The following is a 21221-nucleotide window of genomic DNA, read 5'->3' as shown; positions in this document are numbered from 1 at the left end:
TGCTGTAAGAAAGACCCTCTTACCATTTGGATTAGACGACCTCCAAGGCCCCTTCCAACTCTGTTACACTGTTACTGTTAAGCATTTATTTACAGCACTGATGACGTTAGCTAGTTGGGTAATGAAATGTCTGCACGAAAACAGCCAAGCTGAAAGAGCACCAAAGACCCCTCCCCCATCACTTTTTCCAGAATATGAGACATCATGCCATGTCCTGTATGTCAAGGATGTCCTAAGTTCAGGCAGCCACATATGTCTTCCAGTTCTCATTCCTGGAAGAATTTTTTTCGCTTACTCAGGCTCAAGTTGTTCCAGTCAAGCAACATCGGACACATTGCCCTACATTATTCCAGTATTGATCAGTTAGTCTGAATTTTGCTCTTAGGGCATTATCTAACCATTCCTACTGAAATACATTTGCTTAAAAAAAAATCTTCATTTCTCCTTGGTGAAATGATGGGAAGAATTGGTGACAGGTGAGCAGAATTAGCCTGCAATACTTCCATGGTAGCACAGTGGTTAGAATGAGGTATTGCAAGCTAATTCTGCCCACAGCCAGGTGTTTGATCTTGACCAGATCAAGGTTGGTTCAGCCTTCCATCCTTCCGAGGTCAGTAAAATGAGAACCACCAGATAGCTGGGGGCAATATGCTGATATTGTAAACCACCTAGGGAGTGCTGTAAAGCACTATGGTGTGGTATAAAAATCTAAGTGCTATTGCTGTTTGTGCAAACAATTAACTAAGAGTCAAGATGATGGATTTCCTACACTGTGCAGTCCAAGGGTTTTCGCTCTGCAGGCTCCTTTGATAAGATAATGATCCTTTTAGTTGGATTTCTCTGATGTAAGTCTATAGAAGCTCAACTAAAAGGATGATATGTACAACAAACTTGGGCTACAGCTATCCCAAGACATCTCAACTCCTAAAAGGTTTGGCTCCTGTTCAATTTCAGCCAAGTCTTTATTTTTAGAAGCAACGTTCTCAAAGGCTTTCTGCATGATTCCTTGATAAATATGCTCAGTTGGAAATTGTAGCTGATTTTATCTTTCTGCCTAGCTGGAGTCAGTGTTCTTCATGTGCACAATAATTGGGAATTTTCAGAGATTTTTAAAGGAGGCTTGGAAAGGGATATATCCTTTCCCGCATATATGAATCAAACTGGATTCTTATACAAGTAAGGTAACAATTATTATTATTATTGATATTATGAACAGTGGTGGTGGAGGTAAACATATAAAACACATAACATAAGAGTGTGCGGCAAGGTTTTAGAAGCAGATGCTCATTGTCACAGTTTAGTTTCTTTCTTTGGAAAGATAAGACTGATGAAATCGTAAAAACAGTTCTTCCACAATAAATCAAATGTGAAAAATACAGAATCAACAGCTGTGGATGTCACCAATTGTTCCATGAAATCTTCTGTTCTCTTTACCTAGCCTAGCTCCATTTCTTCAAAGCCTTTCCAGCAAATTCCCCAAGACCCTTGAAATAGAGGCGTCAAATGCTAAAACAGGGCTTCAAAAGTGTAAAGCCTCTATTATGCCACTAAAATGGCACTTTCATTTTTTTAAAAAACTTGCTGCAGAGTCATCATTTGCTGTGCCTAAGCTGTTATTAACACCTCCTGCACAATAGGATAGAAAAAAATAAGAGACATTGTTGTGGCTAGAATAGAAAATTAGACAGAGAAAAACAGTCGACTATCAAACTGCTGTTTAAAAAAATAATCAAGGTTTTCAAAATTAGTAAGAATCTCTCAGACAAGAAGTGAGTGAGGTATTTAAATGAGATAGGTAGGGTTTATTTATTTTAAGGAACTAAAATATTCCCTAGCTCAGAAGAGTAATGGAAGCCACCTCATATGTTAAGCCAGGATTCAAAGATCAGCAACACTTACCAAGGCCACCAGCTACTACCACACGTCCACCAAGGTGGCCAGCTACAAAGTCAGCCCTTTTGTCTCTCATACGGATGGCACGGCTGAGCCGACTCCAGGATCCTAATTGGAAAATTGGAGACAGAAAGAATTTAGCTTCATCTAAAGGGAGAGGGATGCTGTGGCTCAGTGGGTTAGGACGCTGAGCTTGTTGATCAGAAGGTCGGCAGTTTGGCGGGTCAAATCCCGAGTGCCGCGTAACAGAGTGAGTGCCTGTTACTCGTCCCAGCTTCTGCCAACCTAGCAGAAAGCACGTAAAAATGCAAGTAGAAAAATAAGGACCACTACGGTGGGAAGGTAACAGCGTTCCGTGCGCCTTTGGCGTCTAGTCATGCCGGCCACATGACCACAGAGACATCCTCGGACAAGCGCTGGCTCTTCAGCTTTGAAACGGAAATGAGCACCGGCCCCTAGAGTTGGAAACGACTAGCATGCATGTGCGGGGGAACCTTTACCTTTACCTTTAAAGGGAGAGGAAGATGATAAGGCTTTAGGTTAGGGGTCTTCAAACTTGGCCCTTTTATGATTTGAGGACTTCAACTAGCCAGCATGCCTGGCTGAGGAATTCTGGGAGTTGAAGTCCAAAAGTCATAAAAGGGCCAAATTTGAAGACCCCTGCTATAGGTACTCCTTGACTTATAACCATTCATTTAATGATGGTTTGAAGTTACAATGGCCTCATAAAAAGTGATTAACGACCTGTCCTCAAAGTGACAACCATCACACACAGACATAATTATGGGGCTGCTATCTGGTGTTTGCTCATATTTATGATGGTTACAGCATCATGTAGTCAAGGGATTGAGATCTGTAACCTTCCCAGTCAGCTTCTGACAAACAAAGTCAATTAGGGAAGGTAGTTTTGCTTCACATGATTCAACCATGTGATTCAATTAAGCGCAGTAAGTCAGTTAACAACCATGGTAAAAATGGTTGCAAATTTGGGGCCGGTGGTGTGATGACTCTCTTAATGACTGCATTGCTTAGTGACCAAAATTCCAATCCCAATTGGGGTCATAAACGGAAAACTATCTGTACTTAGCTTTGACAAATAGAAGCACCGAGAACTACTTTTTCTAAGTCTGGAAACTAAGAAGGAGTGGATCTTGTTAGCAACAGCACTAGAACTTAGACTTATATACCACTTCACAGGGCCTCTCTAAGCGGTTTACAGAGTCAGCAACTTGACCCAACAATCTGGGTCCTCATTTTACCAACCTCAGAAGGATTGAAGGCTGAGTCAACCTGGTGTTCTGTTCCAGCCTACGACCGGCCCTGTTTGAATGTCAGGGACAACCCCTTTTTATAATCAACAGGCTGGAAAAAACCCAACCAAATTTATTTACAAAGAGTTCAAACAAAAGTTAAACAAAAAGTTCAAACAAGACTTACACCAAAAGGTTAAACGAGAGTTAAACAAGAATAACAGACAGGAATCTAGCAGAAGCTCTTCAAACGGTTGCCTTCAGCAACCAGCACCTCCCACACATTCCCCTTTTATCAGCAGTCCCAAGGCGTGGCTTCTCATTGCCTTCTCCCGAGTTGCCTCATTGCTTTCCTCTGTTCTGTTCTGCTAGATTGCCTCCTGCTCCTACCGTCCCTGAACAGAGCCAGCTGTGGATCGTCTTCTTCCAATCCCTCATGGTCACACAGCTGAGTCTGAGGAGGAACAAGATGGGAGGGACCAGGCTGAGAGTTCTGCAGTGCATCAGAACCTTCCTCTGACACCAAAGGCTCTCCAAACCCCTCCTCCTCCTCCTCTTCAGAATCATCCGACTCAGCTGCCAGAACCACAGGCTGACGCTGAATCACAACACCTGGTTACTTCTCAATGGATAACCATAATGGTAAGCTACTTGCAGGTTTGCCAATAAAATCTTGTGATTGTATCACAAGAACTGAACTTGACTTGGAGACAATGTAAAAGGCATTTATAATTATTAAGAAGCCTGAATTCAAAGATGGAATTTGACAGGATGGCGACTGTGTGTTCTAATCTGGGCGTGTGAAACTATGGATTACAGATAGTCCTTGATTTACAAGCTTATTGGTTTAAGGATTGTTTGAAGTTACAGTGTCAGTAAAAAGGAGGGCTTATGACCATTTTTCATACTTACAACCTTTGCAGCATCCCCATGGTCATGTGATCAAAATTTGGACGCTTGGCAATTGGCCTGTATTTGTGACAGTTACAATGTACCAGGTTCATGTGATCACCTTTTGTGACCTTCTGACAAACGGTCAATGGGGAAGCCGGGTTCACTTAACCGTATTAGTAAATTAATAAATTAACAACTGGAGTGATTTAACAACTATGGCAAGGAAGGTCATAAAACGGGGCAAACTCACTTAACAACTGTCTCGCTTAGCAACAGAAATTTTGGGCCCCACTGTGGTTGTAAGTTGAGGACTACCTGCACTCAGTCCTTATCCTTTTATTCTGCCTATTAATGAGACATAATAATAATCATCTTAGGATTCACAGTTCTTCCACTTGATTTGCACAACTACATCTCTAGTTTACCTTCCTCTAAGTCAAACATCTCCACGGTGTTGACAAAGTGGGGCCGGGAATAGAAGTTATGGGGGCCGGGCTGCTGCAGTCCTCCCAGGCTGAAGAAGCAACCCTCAGCCATGGCACAGCTGGCAAAGGCACGCCGACTGGGCACACTGGGGTAGTGTGTCCAGCTTCTCACTTCCAGATCAAACGCTTCAAAGGCTGTGACGGGCAGCTTGCCTTGTCTTCCTCCTATGGAAAGCAGAGACACCATGACTGCAAGTCACTCGTGAAGCACAGCAAACTGAAGAAATATACAACAGATGGCACAGTTCTAGAGGCAAGCAAGTTAAGATCTTGTGAAAATTAGACAAGAGCCACCAAGCTCAGTTCAGCTTCAAAATGTTTACCATGATCAAAAACAGAATAACAGAGTTGGAAGGGACCTTGGAGGTCTTCTAGTCCAACCCCCTGCTCAAGCAGGAGACCCTATCCAGGGGTAGGCAACCTTGGCTCGGCTTCAACTCCCAGAATTCCTGAGCCAGCATGGGAGTTGAAGTCCATGAGTCATAAAAGAGCCAAGGTTGCCTACCTTTGCCCTATACCTATACCAGGGGTAGGCAACCTCCGCTCTTTTATGACTCATGGACTTCAACTCCCAGAATTCCTGAGCCAGCCAAGCTGGCTCAGGAATTCTGGGAGTTGAAGTCCATGAGTCATAAAAGAGCCGAGGTTGCCTACCCCTGACCTATACCATTCCAGACAGGTCTCTTTTTAAAAGCCTTCAGTGATGAAGCGGCCACCCAACTTCTGAAGTCAAGCCGTTGCACTGATTAATTGTTCTTTACTCTGAGGAAATTTCTCCTTACTTCTAGGTTGCTTCTCTCTTTGATTAGTTTTAGATCAGATTTGATTAGTTTTAGATCAGATTTGCCTGGCTGCACACCCCACAATTAATGAATATGTGAACACTTCCCAAAACTGTCATCTGTAATGGAAATCTTTTCCATTCCACAAAGAACTATGAATGATCCGAGATTAAGCCACAAAGCAGGTATAAAACGTTATAGTGATTCCTTGCTGAAAGATAACCTATGAAAAACAATGATAGCCATGTCGGTTCATGAAGGAAAGAAGTGTTGCAACTAAAATAATACAAAAATGTCTACAAGCTTGTGAGTACTCCAGAAATCTTTCATCAGGCATGATGTTCCAAAAAACAGACGATGGGAAAGAAGCAAGAAAGTCTAGCTTCCCCACACCTCACCTCACCTCTCCTGTTTGTTCATAATATTTTGTGCTCGAAGGATTCTGAAGAATTTGAAAGCCTGCACTTTTCTTTGTGTCTCTTTCATTGGCCTCAATAAAGGCTTGACCTCATTATGGGTGCTGGATTTCTATCTCAGGATAACAAACTTTGGATAAGCATTTATAAAATGGTATTTGAGCATCTCTTGACATGTACAGGTCAACTTAAGCCTACAATTGGGACCAGAATTTCTGTTGCTAAGTAAGTTGTTAAGTGATTTCATGACCGTTTTTTTGTCATGGTTGCTAAGTGGATCACTGCAGTTGTTAAGTGAATCATGTGGCCATTAAGCAAATCTGGCTTCTTTCAATGCCTCAAGAAGCTGTGAATGCTCCAACACTGGAAGTTTTTAAGAAGAGACTGGACAGCTATTTGTCTGAAACAGTATGGGGATTCCTGCCTGAGCAGGGGGTTGGACTAGATGACCTCCAAGGTACCTTCCAACATTTTTATTATTGCTATTGTTATTATTATTATATTTTGTGGAAAAACAGCTGGGAAGGTCGCACAGGGCAATCACATGACCCTGGGACACAGCAATCGTCTTAAATACATGCCAGTTGCCATGTGCCCAAATTTAGATCACATGACCGTGGGGAATGCTGCGACTGTCATAAGTGTGAGGACCAGTTGTAAGTCATTTTTTATCGATGCCAATGTAACTTTGAACAGTCTCGCTAAACCAGGGGTAGGTAACCTTGGCTCTTTTATGACTCGTGGACTTCAACTCCCAGAATTCCTGAGTCATAAAAGAGCCAAGGTTGCCTACCCCTGCTATAAACAAAGTGTTGTAAGCCAAGGGCCCCCTCTAACTGGAATGTGAAGACTGATGTCTCCACCAGGCCTGTGGCTGGTAAGCTTCTGTGACCAGAGTTCGCAGTTAAGTAATCCAACTAATCCACAGCCAGGCCCTGTTGGCTGAATCCTTACCCATCACGTAGATCTTGTTCCCATGCAAGAAAGTAGAAGCCCCGTAGGAAGGTGTCGGCATGGAGGGTAAAGACTGCCAATGATCCTTAGCTGGTTCATACAGTCGCAGGAGGGCTTGTGGAGATGTGTCTGCACCCATCCCTCCTAAGGCATAAACCACTCCATCTAAGAAAAGGAGAAATGGATACATGTAAAAGGGACGAGCGTTGGATTTTTTTTTAAAAAAATGCATCTTGTAATTCTACCTTACGGTGCCAGGTTTTTGGGATCCGTCGTTCTGTTTTTATTCTTACTGAAGTTCTTATGGATGTTATCTGCTCTAAAGTAGGTCTTTGCAAAGGGCAGGATGCTAAATAGATAGATAGATAGATAGATAGATAGATAGATAGATAGATAGATAGATAGATAGATAGATAAGCAAGCAAGCAAGCAAGCAAATAAAGTAAGTAAGTAAATAAATAATAAATAAATTGAACAAAATAATAATTAATGATACACGAAGTAAAGATTCAAGAGATTTTTAGGCTTAATGCGAGTTATGGCCTCACAAAAATTACTGAAGGAACTCAAAGTAGAGAAAAGTGACAAGAGAAGTTATCCCTTTACAATTATCGGCAAATGCTACAGCAAGGCAATGCCGCAAGTTTACATACGGTAATCACTTTTTATCCTATTTATAATAGGCTGATACTACAGCATGCCATCGTTCTTCTGATTCTTCCACTGTAGGCCTCAAAATTTAGCTTTCTCATCCTGGAGCCTTCCTGCTTGGCTGGACCATAGCCACCATGGCCGTGGAGTTGAAAATCTGCAAGTGATTGATTGAAATGGCTAAGTGAGGTGTCGAACTCAGATGGAAATGAAATTCTGGATCTTTTTGAGATCATGTGGGGGAGGGATTAAAATCTATATGTAGAATTACGGGTGCTAGCTAGGTTATAGATCATCAGAATAAGCCCCTTCAGATGTTTCTCTAGCATTCGAAGGACAGTTTCTATTAATAAATAACTAGCAGAAAAACTTGAGAACTCTCCTGTGCATGAATTAGAATACTAATTGCTAGAATTAAATATTACCTTCTTGTTCTCACTGGCTTGGATGTCTGCATAATTAAAAGCCCACATGGGCCTTTTAATGCACAAGGTGCATTGTTCATTGAAGCAATTTCTTGGGGAAGTCAAGAAATATAATCCTTCAGTCATCAGCCCACATTTTATCTTCTATCAGAATAAAGCACGATTTGCCTTTCTTATAGGGATAGTCTAAACTGCTCAAGGGCAGCATAATAGCTCTTGCCCTCCCCAATCTATGTTGCTTTTATTAAGGCAATTCATATTTTAGAACCCTCAATAGGCAAAATATTTCAATTTCTTGACTTTGCTTTTTTTCTGATTCAGACCCCCATCATTAGACCCAAACTGCAGATGTACTGAAATATAATTTTTATTACTCAGAAAATACAGTGGCTGGTGGTACCTTAAGATGGTAAAACCTGTAGTCCAACAGATTTGGAAACAACAAGCTGGAGATTCCAAAGGTTCTTTTCGAAAAGGCAACGGGACTTACTTGGTTTTATTTATTTCTTCAGTAAGAACGGAAGAAGTTTCCTGGATGAAAAGAGACACAATTTCAAGGAAAATAAAACCAAGAAAGTCCAGCTGCTTTTTGGAAAAGGACCTTTAGGACAGCCAAGACCTGGATGCTTGAGAATCTTTATGGACAACAAAAGATATACTGATGGTACCACACTAATGGCAGAAAGTGAAGAAGAACTAAAGAGCCTCTTGTTGCAGGTGAAGAAGGACAGTGCAAAAGTTGGCTTGAAACTTAACATTAAGAAAACCAAGATCATGGCATCCGGCCCTCTTAATTCCTGGCAAATAGATGGGGAAGAAATAGAGGTAGTGACAGATTTTATTTTCCTGTGCTCCAAGATCACTGCAGACGGGGACTTTAGCCAAGAAATTAAAAGATGCTTGCTCCTGGGGAGGAAAGCCATGGCAAATCTAGACAGCACACTAAAAAGCAGAGACATCACCCTGCCAACAAAAGTGCATATAGTCAAGGCTATGGTCTTCCCAGTTGCAATGAATGGCAGTGAAAGTTGGACCATAAGAAAGGCTGAGTGCCAAAGAATTGAGGCCTTTGAATTATGGTGCTGGAGAAGACTCCTGCGAGTCCCTTGGACTGCAAGGCGATCAAATCCGTCAGTCCTAGAGATCAACCCTGACTGCTCTTTAGAAGGTCAGATCCTGAAGTTGAAACTCAAATACTTTAGCCACCTAATGAGAAGGAAGGACTCACTGGGAAAGACTGAGGGCAATAGAAGAAAGGGGCGACAGAGAATGAGGTGGCTGGATGGAGTCACTGAAGCAGCAGGCATGAGCTTAAATGGACTCCAGAAGATGGTAGAGGACAGGAAGGCCTGGAGGAATGTTGTCCATGAGGTCACGATGGGTTGGATACGACTTCGCAGCTAACAACAACATGGACAACAAGCTGGCAAAGACTGCTATGAGTGCATTTTTTTCTCTGGATAGTTGGATAACTGAAGATATATTTGGATTCCAAGTGCATCAGACCCAACCAGCCTGTCAATAATTATAGGCAATGTTGACTAAAATCGAGAGAACTACAAATTATATGCAAAACATGTTCATCTTCCTCACTCCTATATAGCACGATTTGGCTACCCTAATTCCATAATCTAAATCAGGGGTAGGCAACCTTGGCTCTTTTATGACTCATGGACTCATGGACTTTATGACTCATGGCTGGCTCAGGAATTCTGGGAGTTGAAGTCCATGAGTCATAAAAGAGCCAATGTTGCCTACCCCTGAATTCTTGACAATTGTGAAAGGAATCCTATCGTCTTCCTTTCCTTCTTGTACTGCACCTTCAAATGACGCCCATTAAAAGATAAACTTAATCTCTTCCTTAGGCAAACCATCATCATGTGATCTGAGGAAGATTCCCACATTAAAGTCTTTGACATAATTCACATTTCTTAAAATTGGGAACCTAGAAATAAGATATTCTCATCATTACATGGTCATTCTACACAAAGAATCTATACTCCAAATCAGCAACTGTTCATAAACACTGTTTCCAATGATCAACAATCATTCCTCCAAAATGATCTGATAGGTCAATGTCTGAAAACAACATCTTCCAGAACTTTGAGACTCCAATTCTTACCAGCCTTAGCTAAATGTCAGAACTGATAGCAGAAGTAGCCCAATACAACTGAAGATGGCCAGGTTAAGATAGAGAATCAGTATCTTAACCAATGATTTGAGGTGGATTTGGTTCCAACAGTAAATCTGGGAAAATCAATAGGCAACTAACTTTCTTTTTTCTTTTCTTTTCCCTTCTCTTCTCTTTCTTTCTCTCTCCTTCCTTCCTTCCTTCCTTCCTTCCTTCCTTCCTTCCTTCCTTCCTTTTCTTTTCACATTTGGAACTTCCCCCACCTCCCACACAGAGGGACTCTTATTTCTCAGCAACAGAAGAAACAATTTCGGAAAGAACTCAAGGGACATTTTCCTCATAACTATAATTGTGCCCCTTAATTGTTGTTCAGTTGGTAACTCTTCATGACCCCATGGATCACAGCCTACCAGGCTCCCCTGAACTCAAGTCTTTCAGAGTTTGTCCAAATTCATGTTCATGGCACTGAAGACACTATCTAACCAAACCTTGCCCATGCTCCGTAAAAAAAAATCTTCCTCAAACTTCCTCCCTGATTGACATCATCTGTCAAGAATACTGGGCCCAACAGTCTGCCCTTCCAGAATACAACTTGTTGAAGAAGGCTTGCTTTGTTCCCTGTACAGCATGGCATCCTATCCTACTGACAATCGTTTTAAGACCCAAGCTAGCAAAAACCCCAAACTCATGGAAAGAAGCAATCATCTCACTAATTCCTAAAGAAAACTCTGATTTGACCTGCATTAAAAACTATAGGCCCATTTCTTTACAGAACACGGATTATAAGATTTTCATGACTATAATGGCAGAAAGATTAAAACAATATTTAGCTGAATTTATCCATACTGACCAAAATGGCTTCTTGCCTAAAAGACAAATTAAACATAATGTCAGGATCATACTAGACATCTTAGAATATTATGAATTACACAGCGAAAAACAAATGGCATTGATTTTTGTTGATGCTCAGAAAGTGTTTGATAATGTCAAATGGAATTTTATGTTGACTCAACTTAAACAGATGGAATTCGGGGAGAAATGTATAAATATGTTTAAAACAATCATAAAACATTCATTAAAAGTAATCATAAACGGAGAATTAACAAATAGCGTTCAAATACAAAAAGGCACGAGACAAGGTTGTCCACTATCTCCTCTATTATTTATTCTTTCTTTAGAAGCACTAACAAGAATAATTCAAAAAGATAAGCTGATTAAAGGACTAGAAATCAGAAAAGAGACATTATAGTTAACAATAGTTTGACAACAGTATGTAATATTGAGAAGGGCACAAGGCAAGGCTGTCCGCTATCGCCCTTGTTATTTATATTAACATTAGAGATACTATTGGTTAAGATTCGGAATTCGGAAAAAATTAAGGGGATACAAGTTGGAGATCAGGATTACAGATTGAGAGCATTTGCAGATGATCTGGTTGTTACAGTGACCCAGCCAGAGAACTCTGTTGTGGACCTGATGGAGATAATAACACAATATGGGAAGGTTTCTGGATTTAAAGTAAATATACAGAAAACTAAAATTTTGGCTAGAAATATGACAGTTTCGCAGAAGGCTCTCTTAGAAGGATTAACTGGATTTGAGATTGTTAAAAGGGTTAAATATTTGGGGGTGATTTTGTCGCCCTCTAATACAAAGCTATATAAAAATAATTATGAAAAGTTATGGGGGAAAATTCAAAAAGAACTGGAGAGTTGGGAAAAATTGCAATTGTCTTTGTTGGGACGGATCGCAGCAGTGAAAATGAATGTCCTGCCCAAATTTTTATTCTTATTTCAAATGATACCGATTCTTAAGAAAGACTCTAACTTGGAGGAATGGCAGCGTGGTATCAATAAATTTGTGTGGGCAGGGAAAAAGCCACGAGTTAAACTTAAGATTATGCAGGATACTCGTGAGAGAGGTGGCCTTAAAATGCCTAATTTTAAATTATATTATGAAGCTGCTGCACTAGTAGGAATAAGTGATTGGATTAATTTGACACAATCGAGGTTATTAAATCTTGAGGGCCATGATCTGTTGTTTGGCTGGCATGCATATTTGTTGTATGATAAGAAGGTAGATACTGTGTTTAGGATGCATATTTTAAGACAGGCATTGCTGAGAGTTTGGAAGAAGTATAGACATAAGTTAAGCAGCAAGATACCATTGTGGGCAATCCCAAAACACGCAATAGAAAATATACATGCTGGTTTCAAACATGATGAGACTACTTACAAGGAAATTTTAAGTTTGGAAAGGAATATTTGGTGCTTGAAATCATATAGTTTCTTGCGAGAAGAGAAGGTTGTTCAGACTTGGTTTCAATATATTCAGTTACAGGCCAGGTGGAAAGAAGACCAAAAAAATGGATTTGCAACGACTGATGAAAATTTGATAAAGCAAATTAGAAATCAAGGACCAGCACATATTAAACGGATATATCTTGCATTGATAGAGATCGATTCAGAAACAGAGCTTGTTAAGGATTGTATGATAAAATGGGCCCAAAACATTCAGGAAGTTATTACAATGGACACGTGGGAAAAGATCTGGGTGAGGAATGTAAAATTCACTCAAGCTCAAAGTTTAAGAGAGAACTTTTACAAAATGTTTTATAGATGGCATCTAGATCCTAAAAAGCTTGCAAGTATGTATCCGAATTATCAGCCTAAATGTTGGAGGTGTGGTGATGAAGAGGCAACATATTTTCACATATGGTGGACATGTAAAAAGGTCAAGGCTTTTTGGATAAAAGTCTGGTGGAATATGCAGAAGATTTTTAAACGGAGGATAAAGTTTTGTCCGCAATTTTTTTTGTTGGGAATAATTGTTGACGCTACAGTTGTGGACTCTAAGTTGATGCTGAATTTAGTTACGGCAGCAAGACTTTTGATAGGTCAATATTGGAAGAAAGAGGAACTGCCGACTATACAAGAGTGGATTTTAAAGGTTTCCGACTTGGCAGAGATGGCGAAGATTTCGGCCTATTTGAAAGATTACTCGCAAGAACATTATATTATGGAATGGAGAAAATGGATTGAGTTTATCCAGAATAAGTATAGGGTCAAGAAGTTTTATCTAGCATTTGAATAAGTCTTCTTTCGTTTTCTTTTTTCTTTTTTTATTTTGTCTTCTATATATATTTAATAATGCTAAGTTTTGTTTGATCCTATATAAGTTAGAGAGTGATGGATTTTAGAATTTATAGTTGTTAGTATATGGTTGTTTATGATTGCCTTTTTATATATATATACCTTGTATTTAGCTCTGGGAAGTCCGGGGGGGGGGAGGGGGGTTAGGGGGAGGTGGGGGGGGAGGAGGGAGGGGGGGAGGGGGGGGAAGGGGGGAGGTAGGGAGGGGAGGTAGGGAGGGGGAAGGGGGTTTTTTAAAGGAAAACTGTATTTTTAAAACTTTTCAATAAAAAAAAAAAAAAAAAAAAAGAATACTGGGCCCAACAGTCTGCCCTTCCAGAATACAACTTGTTGAAGAAGGCTTGCTTTGTTCCCTGTACAGCATGGCATCCTATCCTACTGACAATCGTTTTAAGACCCAAGCTAGCAAAAACCCCAAACTCATGGAAAGAAGCAATCATCTCACTAATTCCTAAAGAAAACTCTGATTTGACCTGCATTAAAAACTATAGGCCCATTTCTTTACAGAACACGGATTATAAGATTTTCATGACTATAATGGCAGAAAGATTAAAACAATATTTAGCTGAATTTATCCATACTGACCAAAATGGCTTCTTGCCTAAAAGACAAATTAAACATAATGTCAGGATCATACTAGACATCTTAGAATATTATGAATTACACAGCGAAAAACAAATGGCATTGATTTTTGTTGATGCTCAGAAAGTGTTTGATAATGTCAAATGGAATTTTATGTTGACTCAACTTAAACAGATGGAATTCGGGGAGAAATGTATAAATATGTTTAAAACAATCATAAAACATTCATTAAAAGTAATCATAAACGGAGAATTAACAAATAGCGTTCAAATACAAAAAGGCACGAGACAAGGTTGTCCACTATCTCCTCTATTATTTATTCTTTCTTTAGAAGCACTAACAAGAATAATTCAAAAAGATAAGCTGATTAAAGGACTAGAAATCAGAAAAGAGACATTTAAATTACAGGCTTATGCAGATGATTTGGTTTTCATTTTGGAAGACCCCTTAGAATCTGGAACAAGATTATTAGAGGTGCTGGAAAATTATGATGATGTCACGGGGTTGAAGATTAATAAAGAAAAAACTAAAATGTTAGTTAAAAACATGTCCAATTTACAAGAAACTGAGCTAGTAGAAAAAATTAATATCCAGACATCTAAAAGAGTAATTTACTTGGGGATCCAACTGTCGGCAAGATGTATTACACTCAAAAGAGAAAATTATGACATATTAATAGATCAAATTACAGCAGACTTAGACAGATGGAAAAACTTGCAGCTCTCCTTTAGAATAGCAACAATCAAGATGAATATACTTCCCAAATTACTCTTTTTATTCCAATGTGTACCAATTAAATTAGGCAAGGAGTTTTTTGAAAATTTAAACAGAATTACATCCAAATTTATCTGGCAAGGTAGAAAACCGAGAATTAAATTAAAATTATTACAGGATGCAAAGGAAAGAGGAGGGCTCAGCCTCCCGAATTGGGAAAAATATTATCAAGCGGCAATATCGGTATGGATAAGGATTGGATATACTTAAGAAACAGAAGACTACTAGCATTAGAAGGCCACGACATGCAAATAGGGTGGCATGCTATAATGTGGGACGGGAAATATAAGGCTCATCAGTACTTCCAGAATCATATTTAAAAAGGTAAAGGTTCCCCCGCACATGTGTGCTAGTCGTTTCCGACTCTAGGGGCTGGTGCTCGTCTCCGTTTCAAAGCCAAAGAGCCAGCACTTGTCCGAGGACGTCTCCGTGGTCATGTGGCCGGCATGACTAGACGCCAAAGGCGCATGGAACGCTGTTACCTTCCCACCATAGTGGCCCCTATTTTTCTACTTGCATTTTTACGTGCTTTCGAATTGCTAGGTTGGCAGAAGCTGGGACAAGTAACAGGCGCTCACTCTGTTAAGCGGCACTCGGGATTTGACCCGCCAAACGTCCGACCTTCTGATCGACAAGCTCAGCGTCCTAACCCACTGAGCCACTGCGTCCCTCTCAGAATCATATTAGACGGGCACTATTAGACGTGTGGATAAAAATTTAAAAAAACCCCTTAATTATACAGAAATCCCCAATTGGCTATCCATATTAGAGATTTTCATGCACCCCAAATTCATAAATTTAGGAAGAGTAATCACATATAAAGATATCTTAGATGAGAATGGGGACCTGAAAACAAGGAAAAGACTATTAGAAGACGGTATAGAGTTGGAATGGTGGGCATACTTACAAATACAGTCACGATACAAAAAAGACAAAAAAGAACCAGGGATAAAATTAGAGCATACATAATTAGATAAAATCCTTCTAGGAACAGAAGATCAAATGATAAAAAAGATATATCAATATTTATTAGAACAAGATTTGTTAGAACAGGTAAAAGAAACAATGTTAATCTGGAGCAAAAATTTTGGTTACAGTATTGACCTAGAGATAATTGGCAATCATTATGGGATAGAAACAGGAGGTTAACGCTAGCCACTTCCTATAAAGAAAATTTGTACAAGATGTTTTATAGATGGCACCTTCCCCTACAAGGCTAGCAAAAGTAGATAAAAAAATCTCACCGACATGCAGGAAATGCAGAAGGCTTCCAGGGACTTACTATCACATGTGGTGGGAATGTTCAAAAGCGCAAAATTTGTGGCATCGGATAAAAAATTGGTTGGAAGAAATATTATTTTAAAAAAATTGATTTTAAACCAGAAACCTTCTTATTAGGGATTATTAATGATAAACTCAGCAAAGCATCTTTCTACTTACTATTGCATATTTTAACCGCAGCAAGATTGGCATATGCTCAGAAATGGAAAAGAAAGGAAATCCCCACTGAAGAAGAAATAATTAATAACATTTTACCCTGCGCCGAAATGGACAGGTTAATTCTAGAGATTAAAAATAAAACTGAAACAGAGTATTTTGAAATTTGGCAAAATTTGTACGATTGGTTAGAGATAAGGAGGATCGCTGAGATGACTATTGATTGATTAGTTGACAACATAAGGACTTCTTATTAGCACCTATATCAGGACACAACTGAAAGATACGTAGATACAACATAGAATGTATTTTAAGTTTCTGTTTTTCTTTCTGTAACATAATACTAATAGCAGTGTTGTAGCCAGGGAAGTTGAATCATGTCCACTTTTGTTTTTAAATGTAATTTAATAAAATTTTCTATAAAAAAAACCCAGACCCAAGCTAGCTGTGCTCTGATAGACCCTAGCAACTGCCTCACGTGGGTACCTGCTTCTTCTAACAAATATAACACAGGAACAACACTGGGATACCAGGCTATCACAACTAATTATATTCGCCATGTAGTATCCCTGGAGACACCATGGCAACCCAACCATGCTGCCAAATTCTGCTTCCACCACAGCCTCCCCACCACTCTGCACATAGTAAGGGAGGGTGGGAATACAAGAGAAGGTTTCTACTTCCAATTTGAGAGGAGGGACACAAAATTATTAGTTAACCAGGTCCAGAATTTCTTGCAGATCTTAATTGATTTGCACCTGTTGTTAGCCTCCTCTTCATTAACTCAGATTGCCAAATATGACATCAAGAAGATACAACAGCTTTCCTTGTCTGAACAATCACCTCTAACTCCAGATCCGGATGAAAACCTACAATTGTGATCTCCAACAATGGCTGACAAGCTGCTCTTTGTTCCACCAAGACAGTAGAGGCACACCAAGAAAGGCAGAATCCTTCAGGTACCTTGCTGGATGAAAATTCTCTATTTCTTGACAAGATTGAAAAAATCAAATAATGAGGGAGAGGCACAGGCAGCCAATCTTATTTTAGAGAGTTATGACAGAGATGTTTAAAAAGATAAAACGCCCTGAGGGAAATCACTGCAGCCAATTTCTGGAACCGATATGCGGTAATTAAATCTTGCATAATTAAATCAAACAGATGAAATGAATCAGTTATATAACCGCTCATCTGAACAAGCCATTCAGGCAGCTTCATTCTTTTCCTGGCTGAAGGCATGACAACAGGATCTATTGATTCACACGATCTGGGTGCAATGTAAAAAATTACTGAATGGGGTGAAGAGAATGAATGATTCTGACCAACTAGGACTGACACAAATCAGTGGCAGAGGACCTGCTTAGGCAGGAAGATTTATTTATTTCAGCAATTTATACTGCTGCCCATCTCAACAGCAGTGACGCCCTCCCCCACAGGATGATGCACAGAGGATTAAAACTTAATACAACCAAGTGAACTTTATATCAGTATTAATATTTATAACATATAATATGTGTTGGGCCTGAACAATCCAGTATTAATATGTAAAAACCAATCAAACAAATCCACCAACAAGGCGGATTTAACCTCCTGGTCCCAATGCCAGGGTAAATATCCAGGTCTATAATGTCAAAAGAAAGATTTCGGGGGGGGGGGGAGGAGGAAGATACTGTTTCATAGGGCAGATGCTTCAACACAGAAGTCACAGCTCCTTGGTCCCACAAGAAGACATTTTCTAACGGAAAGAGCACAGAGGATGCCAACTTTGGTGGGTGAGTAGAAACAGCTGAATAGTTTTGCAAATATATTGGCTCTATGTCAAGAGAGCAGAATGGGCAAGGTGCAGATCTCATCCTCCAAACAGTGTCAGCTGGCAGGGACCAGAATATGAACTTTGTTGTGTAGTGAGTTCGTTGTGCAGGAATGAAGATGAGGCGAGTGAGTTCAGCAATGAACATGTTTATTTGCTTACAGGACCTGAACTAGGGAACTGGGCTGCAGCTTGCAGCAATTTATAGCCTGGCCCCTAGGTGGCAGCCAATAGGTTTAAAGCAGCCTATTGCCACCTAGGGGCAGCCAATAGCAGCCCTGGATACGGTGTGTCTGAGATGCTGGGAGCCGTTAGCTAGCTCCAGCTTACTGCGTGGTGTTACAATTAAGCCCAATACATTACAAACTTTTTCCAGTGGCCCCTGCTCAAGGGAACATCTTCTCTTCAGAGATTAGAATGGCCCCAACCTTATTAGCAGGGTTCTTCAAACTTGGCCCTTTTATGACTTGTGGACTTCAACTCCCAGAATTCCTCAGCCAGCGTGCCTGGCTAAGGAATTCTGGGAGTTGAAGTCCACAAGTCATAAAAGGGCCAAGTCTGAAGACCCCTGCTATTAGCCCTTCACAAGGTCCTAAAAACCTGGCTATGTTTCCATGCCTGGAGTGCTGAATGTATTAAGGGCTCCATTTCTGGCTGTATTGCTAATTGGCCAAGTATCTTGCTCCTATGTATACCAGTATTTAATCTGGGTGGGTTTTTTTTACTGTTTTAATTGATTTAAAATGTTTTTAATATTTTTAATTGTAATATATTTTTTGAATTGTGAGCTGCCCAGAATCATTAACTGAGATGAGTGGCTATAGAAATCAAATACATGCAAGCATTCATGCATGCATTCAATCAAACAAACAAACAAACAAACAAACAATGTAGGGTTTTTTTTTGTGACAACCAGCATCTTACATTGCAGCTGGAAGCCCATTGAAAGCAAAATCTGTGAATTAACTTATTCAAAGTTGCTTTGAGGGACAGGCTGAAGTCAACTAAGAGAAGCTTAGTTTCCCCTGTCAAAGAAACAAAAACTGATCTCATGATGAATATTGACCCTTTGTTGTGTGTGTTTTTCCCCCTCTCCACACTTTTTACAGACAACAAGCTTGGAACAATGCTAACAGCTGAAAATCACTCTGTAGAGGTATTTATAAACTGATTTAGCCACATGCTGGTTATTGATCTCATTTTGTGTCTCTTAACAACACCAAAAAGAGGACGAGAATGATCTAATATCTTGGGAAGGGAGTGAAATTAATAGGATGTCCCTTGGGACTTTCCATTTCCTGCATAAAGAACACAAAAACATGTGGCTCACCCTGACAGAAACAAAATGATGAGCTAAGATGGATCTTGGCCTGATCCAGAATGGCAGTCACAATGTCCTTATATCTTACCGCTCCCATCCATATCCATACCATTTGGTAAAACATAAAAAATAAGGAATGTGATTGTGCAGAAATGAATTGTCTCATTTAGTGTAAGCTAAATTTCAGATTTAGCAAAATTGTGCAGGAACAATGTAAGATTCTGTCTCTTTTCCAATGGTAAAACATATATGACAAAGCCATTTTGGTCTAGTGTAGGGGTAGGCAACCTTGGCTCTTTTATGACTCGTGGACTTCAACTCCCAGAATTCCTGAGACAGCTGTGCTAGCTCAGGAATTCTGGGAGTTGAAGTCCACGAGTCATAAAAGAGCCAAGGTTGCCTACCCCTGCCTTACACCATCCTCAGACAATATCACAGAGGGAATGGACGAAACTCCTGCGTTACAAGGCTTGTCCTGTTTTCAAATATTAAATCTGTGCTATGAGAGACCATCCAGCTTGACTAGCCTTTCCAAAGGTAGTGCTAAATAATAAAAAATATTGCACTATCATCCCCATCTGTCTATGGGGATTCTCAGAAATCCAGGTCTTAGTTATCCCGAAGGTGCTTTTTCATAAGGCAACTGGACGTCCTTGTTTTTCTTTGAAGACGTTTCGCTTCTCATCCAAGAAGCTTCTTCAGTTCCCCATCATTCTCTACTATAAAAGGAATTATGCTGTCTTAAGCTGATGGATGTTTAGAATATAATACAATACAGCTGGAAAAGATCTTGGAGGTCTTCTAATCCAGCCCTCTGCTCAAGCAGGAGAACCCATACCATTTCAGACAAGTGACTGTCTAGTATCTTCTTAAAAACCTCCAGTGATGGAGCACCCACAATTTCTGGTTAATTGTTCTCACTGTTAGGAAGTTTCTCCTTAATTCCAGGTTGCTTCTCTCTTTGGTCAGTTTCCAACCATTGTTTCTTGTCCTGCCCTCTGGTGCTTTGGAGAATAATTTGACCCCCTCCTCTTTGTGGCAGCCCCTCAAATATTGGAATACTGCTAACATGTCACCCCTTTTCTTTAGACTAGCTAATCCCAAATCCTGCAGCAGTTCTTCATATGTTTTAGTCTCCAGGCCTTTGACGTTAAAAGTCCTACAAACTGGGAGAACACCATGTCTGAGAAAGTTTGATAAAGATCAGTCTCTTCCCATCTTTCTTAAGTCTGGAGCTGGATGGAAGCTCTGCCTTCTAAACCTGGCACCATCTACAGTAGTGGCCAAAATTGTGGAAACCTTTTGGGAAAAGTGTACAGTAGAAATGCCACCTTTGGTTAAGTTTCCACCAATTTTTCTTCTAATTTCTTTATAACTGTAGACTTTCAGGGATACTTTAATCTTTTTAATTGTCTTTTAACTTTTATATTTTGTATTGGTATGATTTTAAAATGCCCTGTAAACTGCCCTGAGTCCTTCAGGAAAGGGCGGTATATAAATCTAATAAAATAAATAAAATAAATACTATTTTATATTGCTTTCTGGGCAACCAGTCAACTCTTTTCACCATTACTTTAATTTTATTACGTTTTACAAAGTCACTAAATGAAAGGAAAAAAAACACCCCAACCAACTTGATAGCAATTACATAACACACTGACAAATGTCCTCCTCTCGGCTTCAATACATGACATCAATAACTGAATCCTACTGTGATCTGACTGGCTCATTGCCAAAACAAGATGACACCTGATTGGCTCTCTAAACACTCATGCTCATTGGCTACAATCAGATGAAGGAAAGCTACCCGATATCAACCTAAGCACGTTGTGCTTCCTTTTTCTGGTTCTTTGGCTATAACTTTTCATAGAACACAGTACAGATAATTGAACAAACTTTGTTGCATGACATTCTTGATTTAATTATCTTTCCACTGATATATAACTTTATGGTACTACTCCAAAACAAAAGTGGTGTTATTAGCCATCAAACCTCAAAAATAAACTTTTCCCAAAAGGTTTCCACAATTTTGGCCACTACTGTAGGCCTGTGGACTTTCATCAAGGCTGCCATATTTGGGCTCTGTATCTCTTTGCTGAGGGACGCGGTGGCTCAGTGGGTTAGGACGCTGAGCTTGTCGATCAGAAGGTCGGCAGTTCGGCGGGTCGAATCCTGAGTGCCGCGTAGCAGAGTGAGCGCCTGTTACTCGTCCCAGCTTCTGCCAACCTAGCAGTTTGAAAGCACATAAAAATGCAAGTAGAAAA

General features: G+C 39.9%; 1 protein-coding gene across 1 annotated transcript in view; it reads right to left on the bottom strand.

Moving 5' to 3' along the window:
- The window catches only part of KLHDC8B (kelch domain containing 8B), a gene marked incomplete at its 5' end in the record, with an annotated part of 41790 nt that overhangs the window by 5001 nt on the left and 15568 nt on the right, over positions 1 to 21221 (bottom strand). The window contains 3 exons of the mRNA XM_081321274.1: positions 1900 to 2001; positions 4463 to 4687; positions 6675 to 6839. Coding sequence (XP_081177400.1) covers positions 1900 to 2001; positions 4463 to 4687; positions 6675 to 6839 — 492 coding nt within the window. The remainder of the gene's footprint in view (positions 1 to 1899; positions 2002 to 4462; positions 4688 to 6674; positions 6840 to 21221) is intronic.

Source organism: Vipera berus (genome assembly GCF_964194415.1).
Source record: "Vipera berus genome assembly, chromosome: 2".
Lineage (NCBI taxonomy): Eukaryota > Metazoa > Chordata > Lepidosauria > Squamata > Viperidae > Vipera > Vipera berus.
The sequence above is the reverse complement of the archived record's forward strand: the minus strand, read 5'-3'. Positions and strand labels throughout refer to the sequence as shown.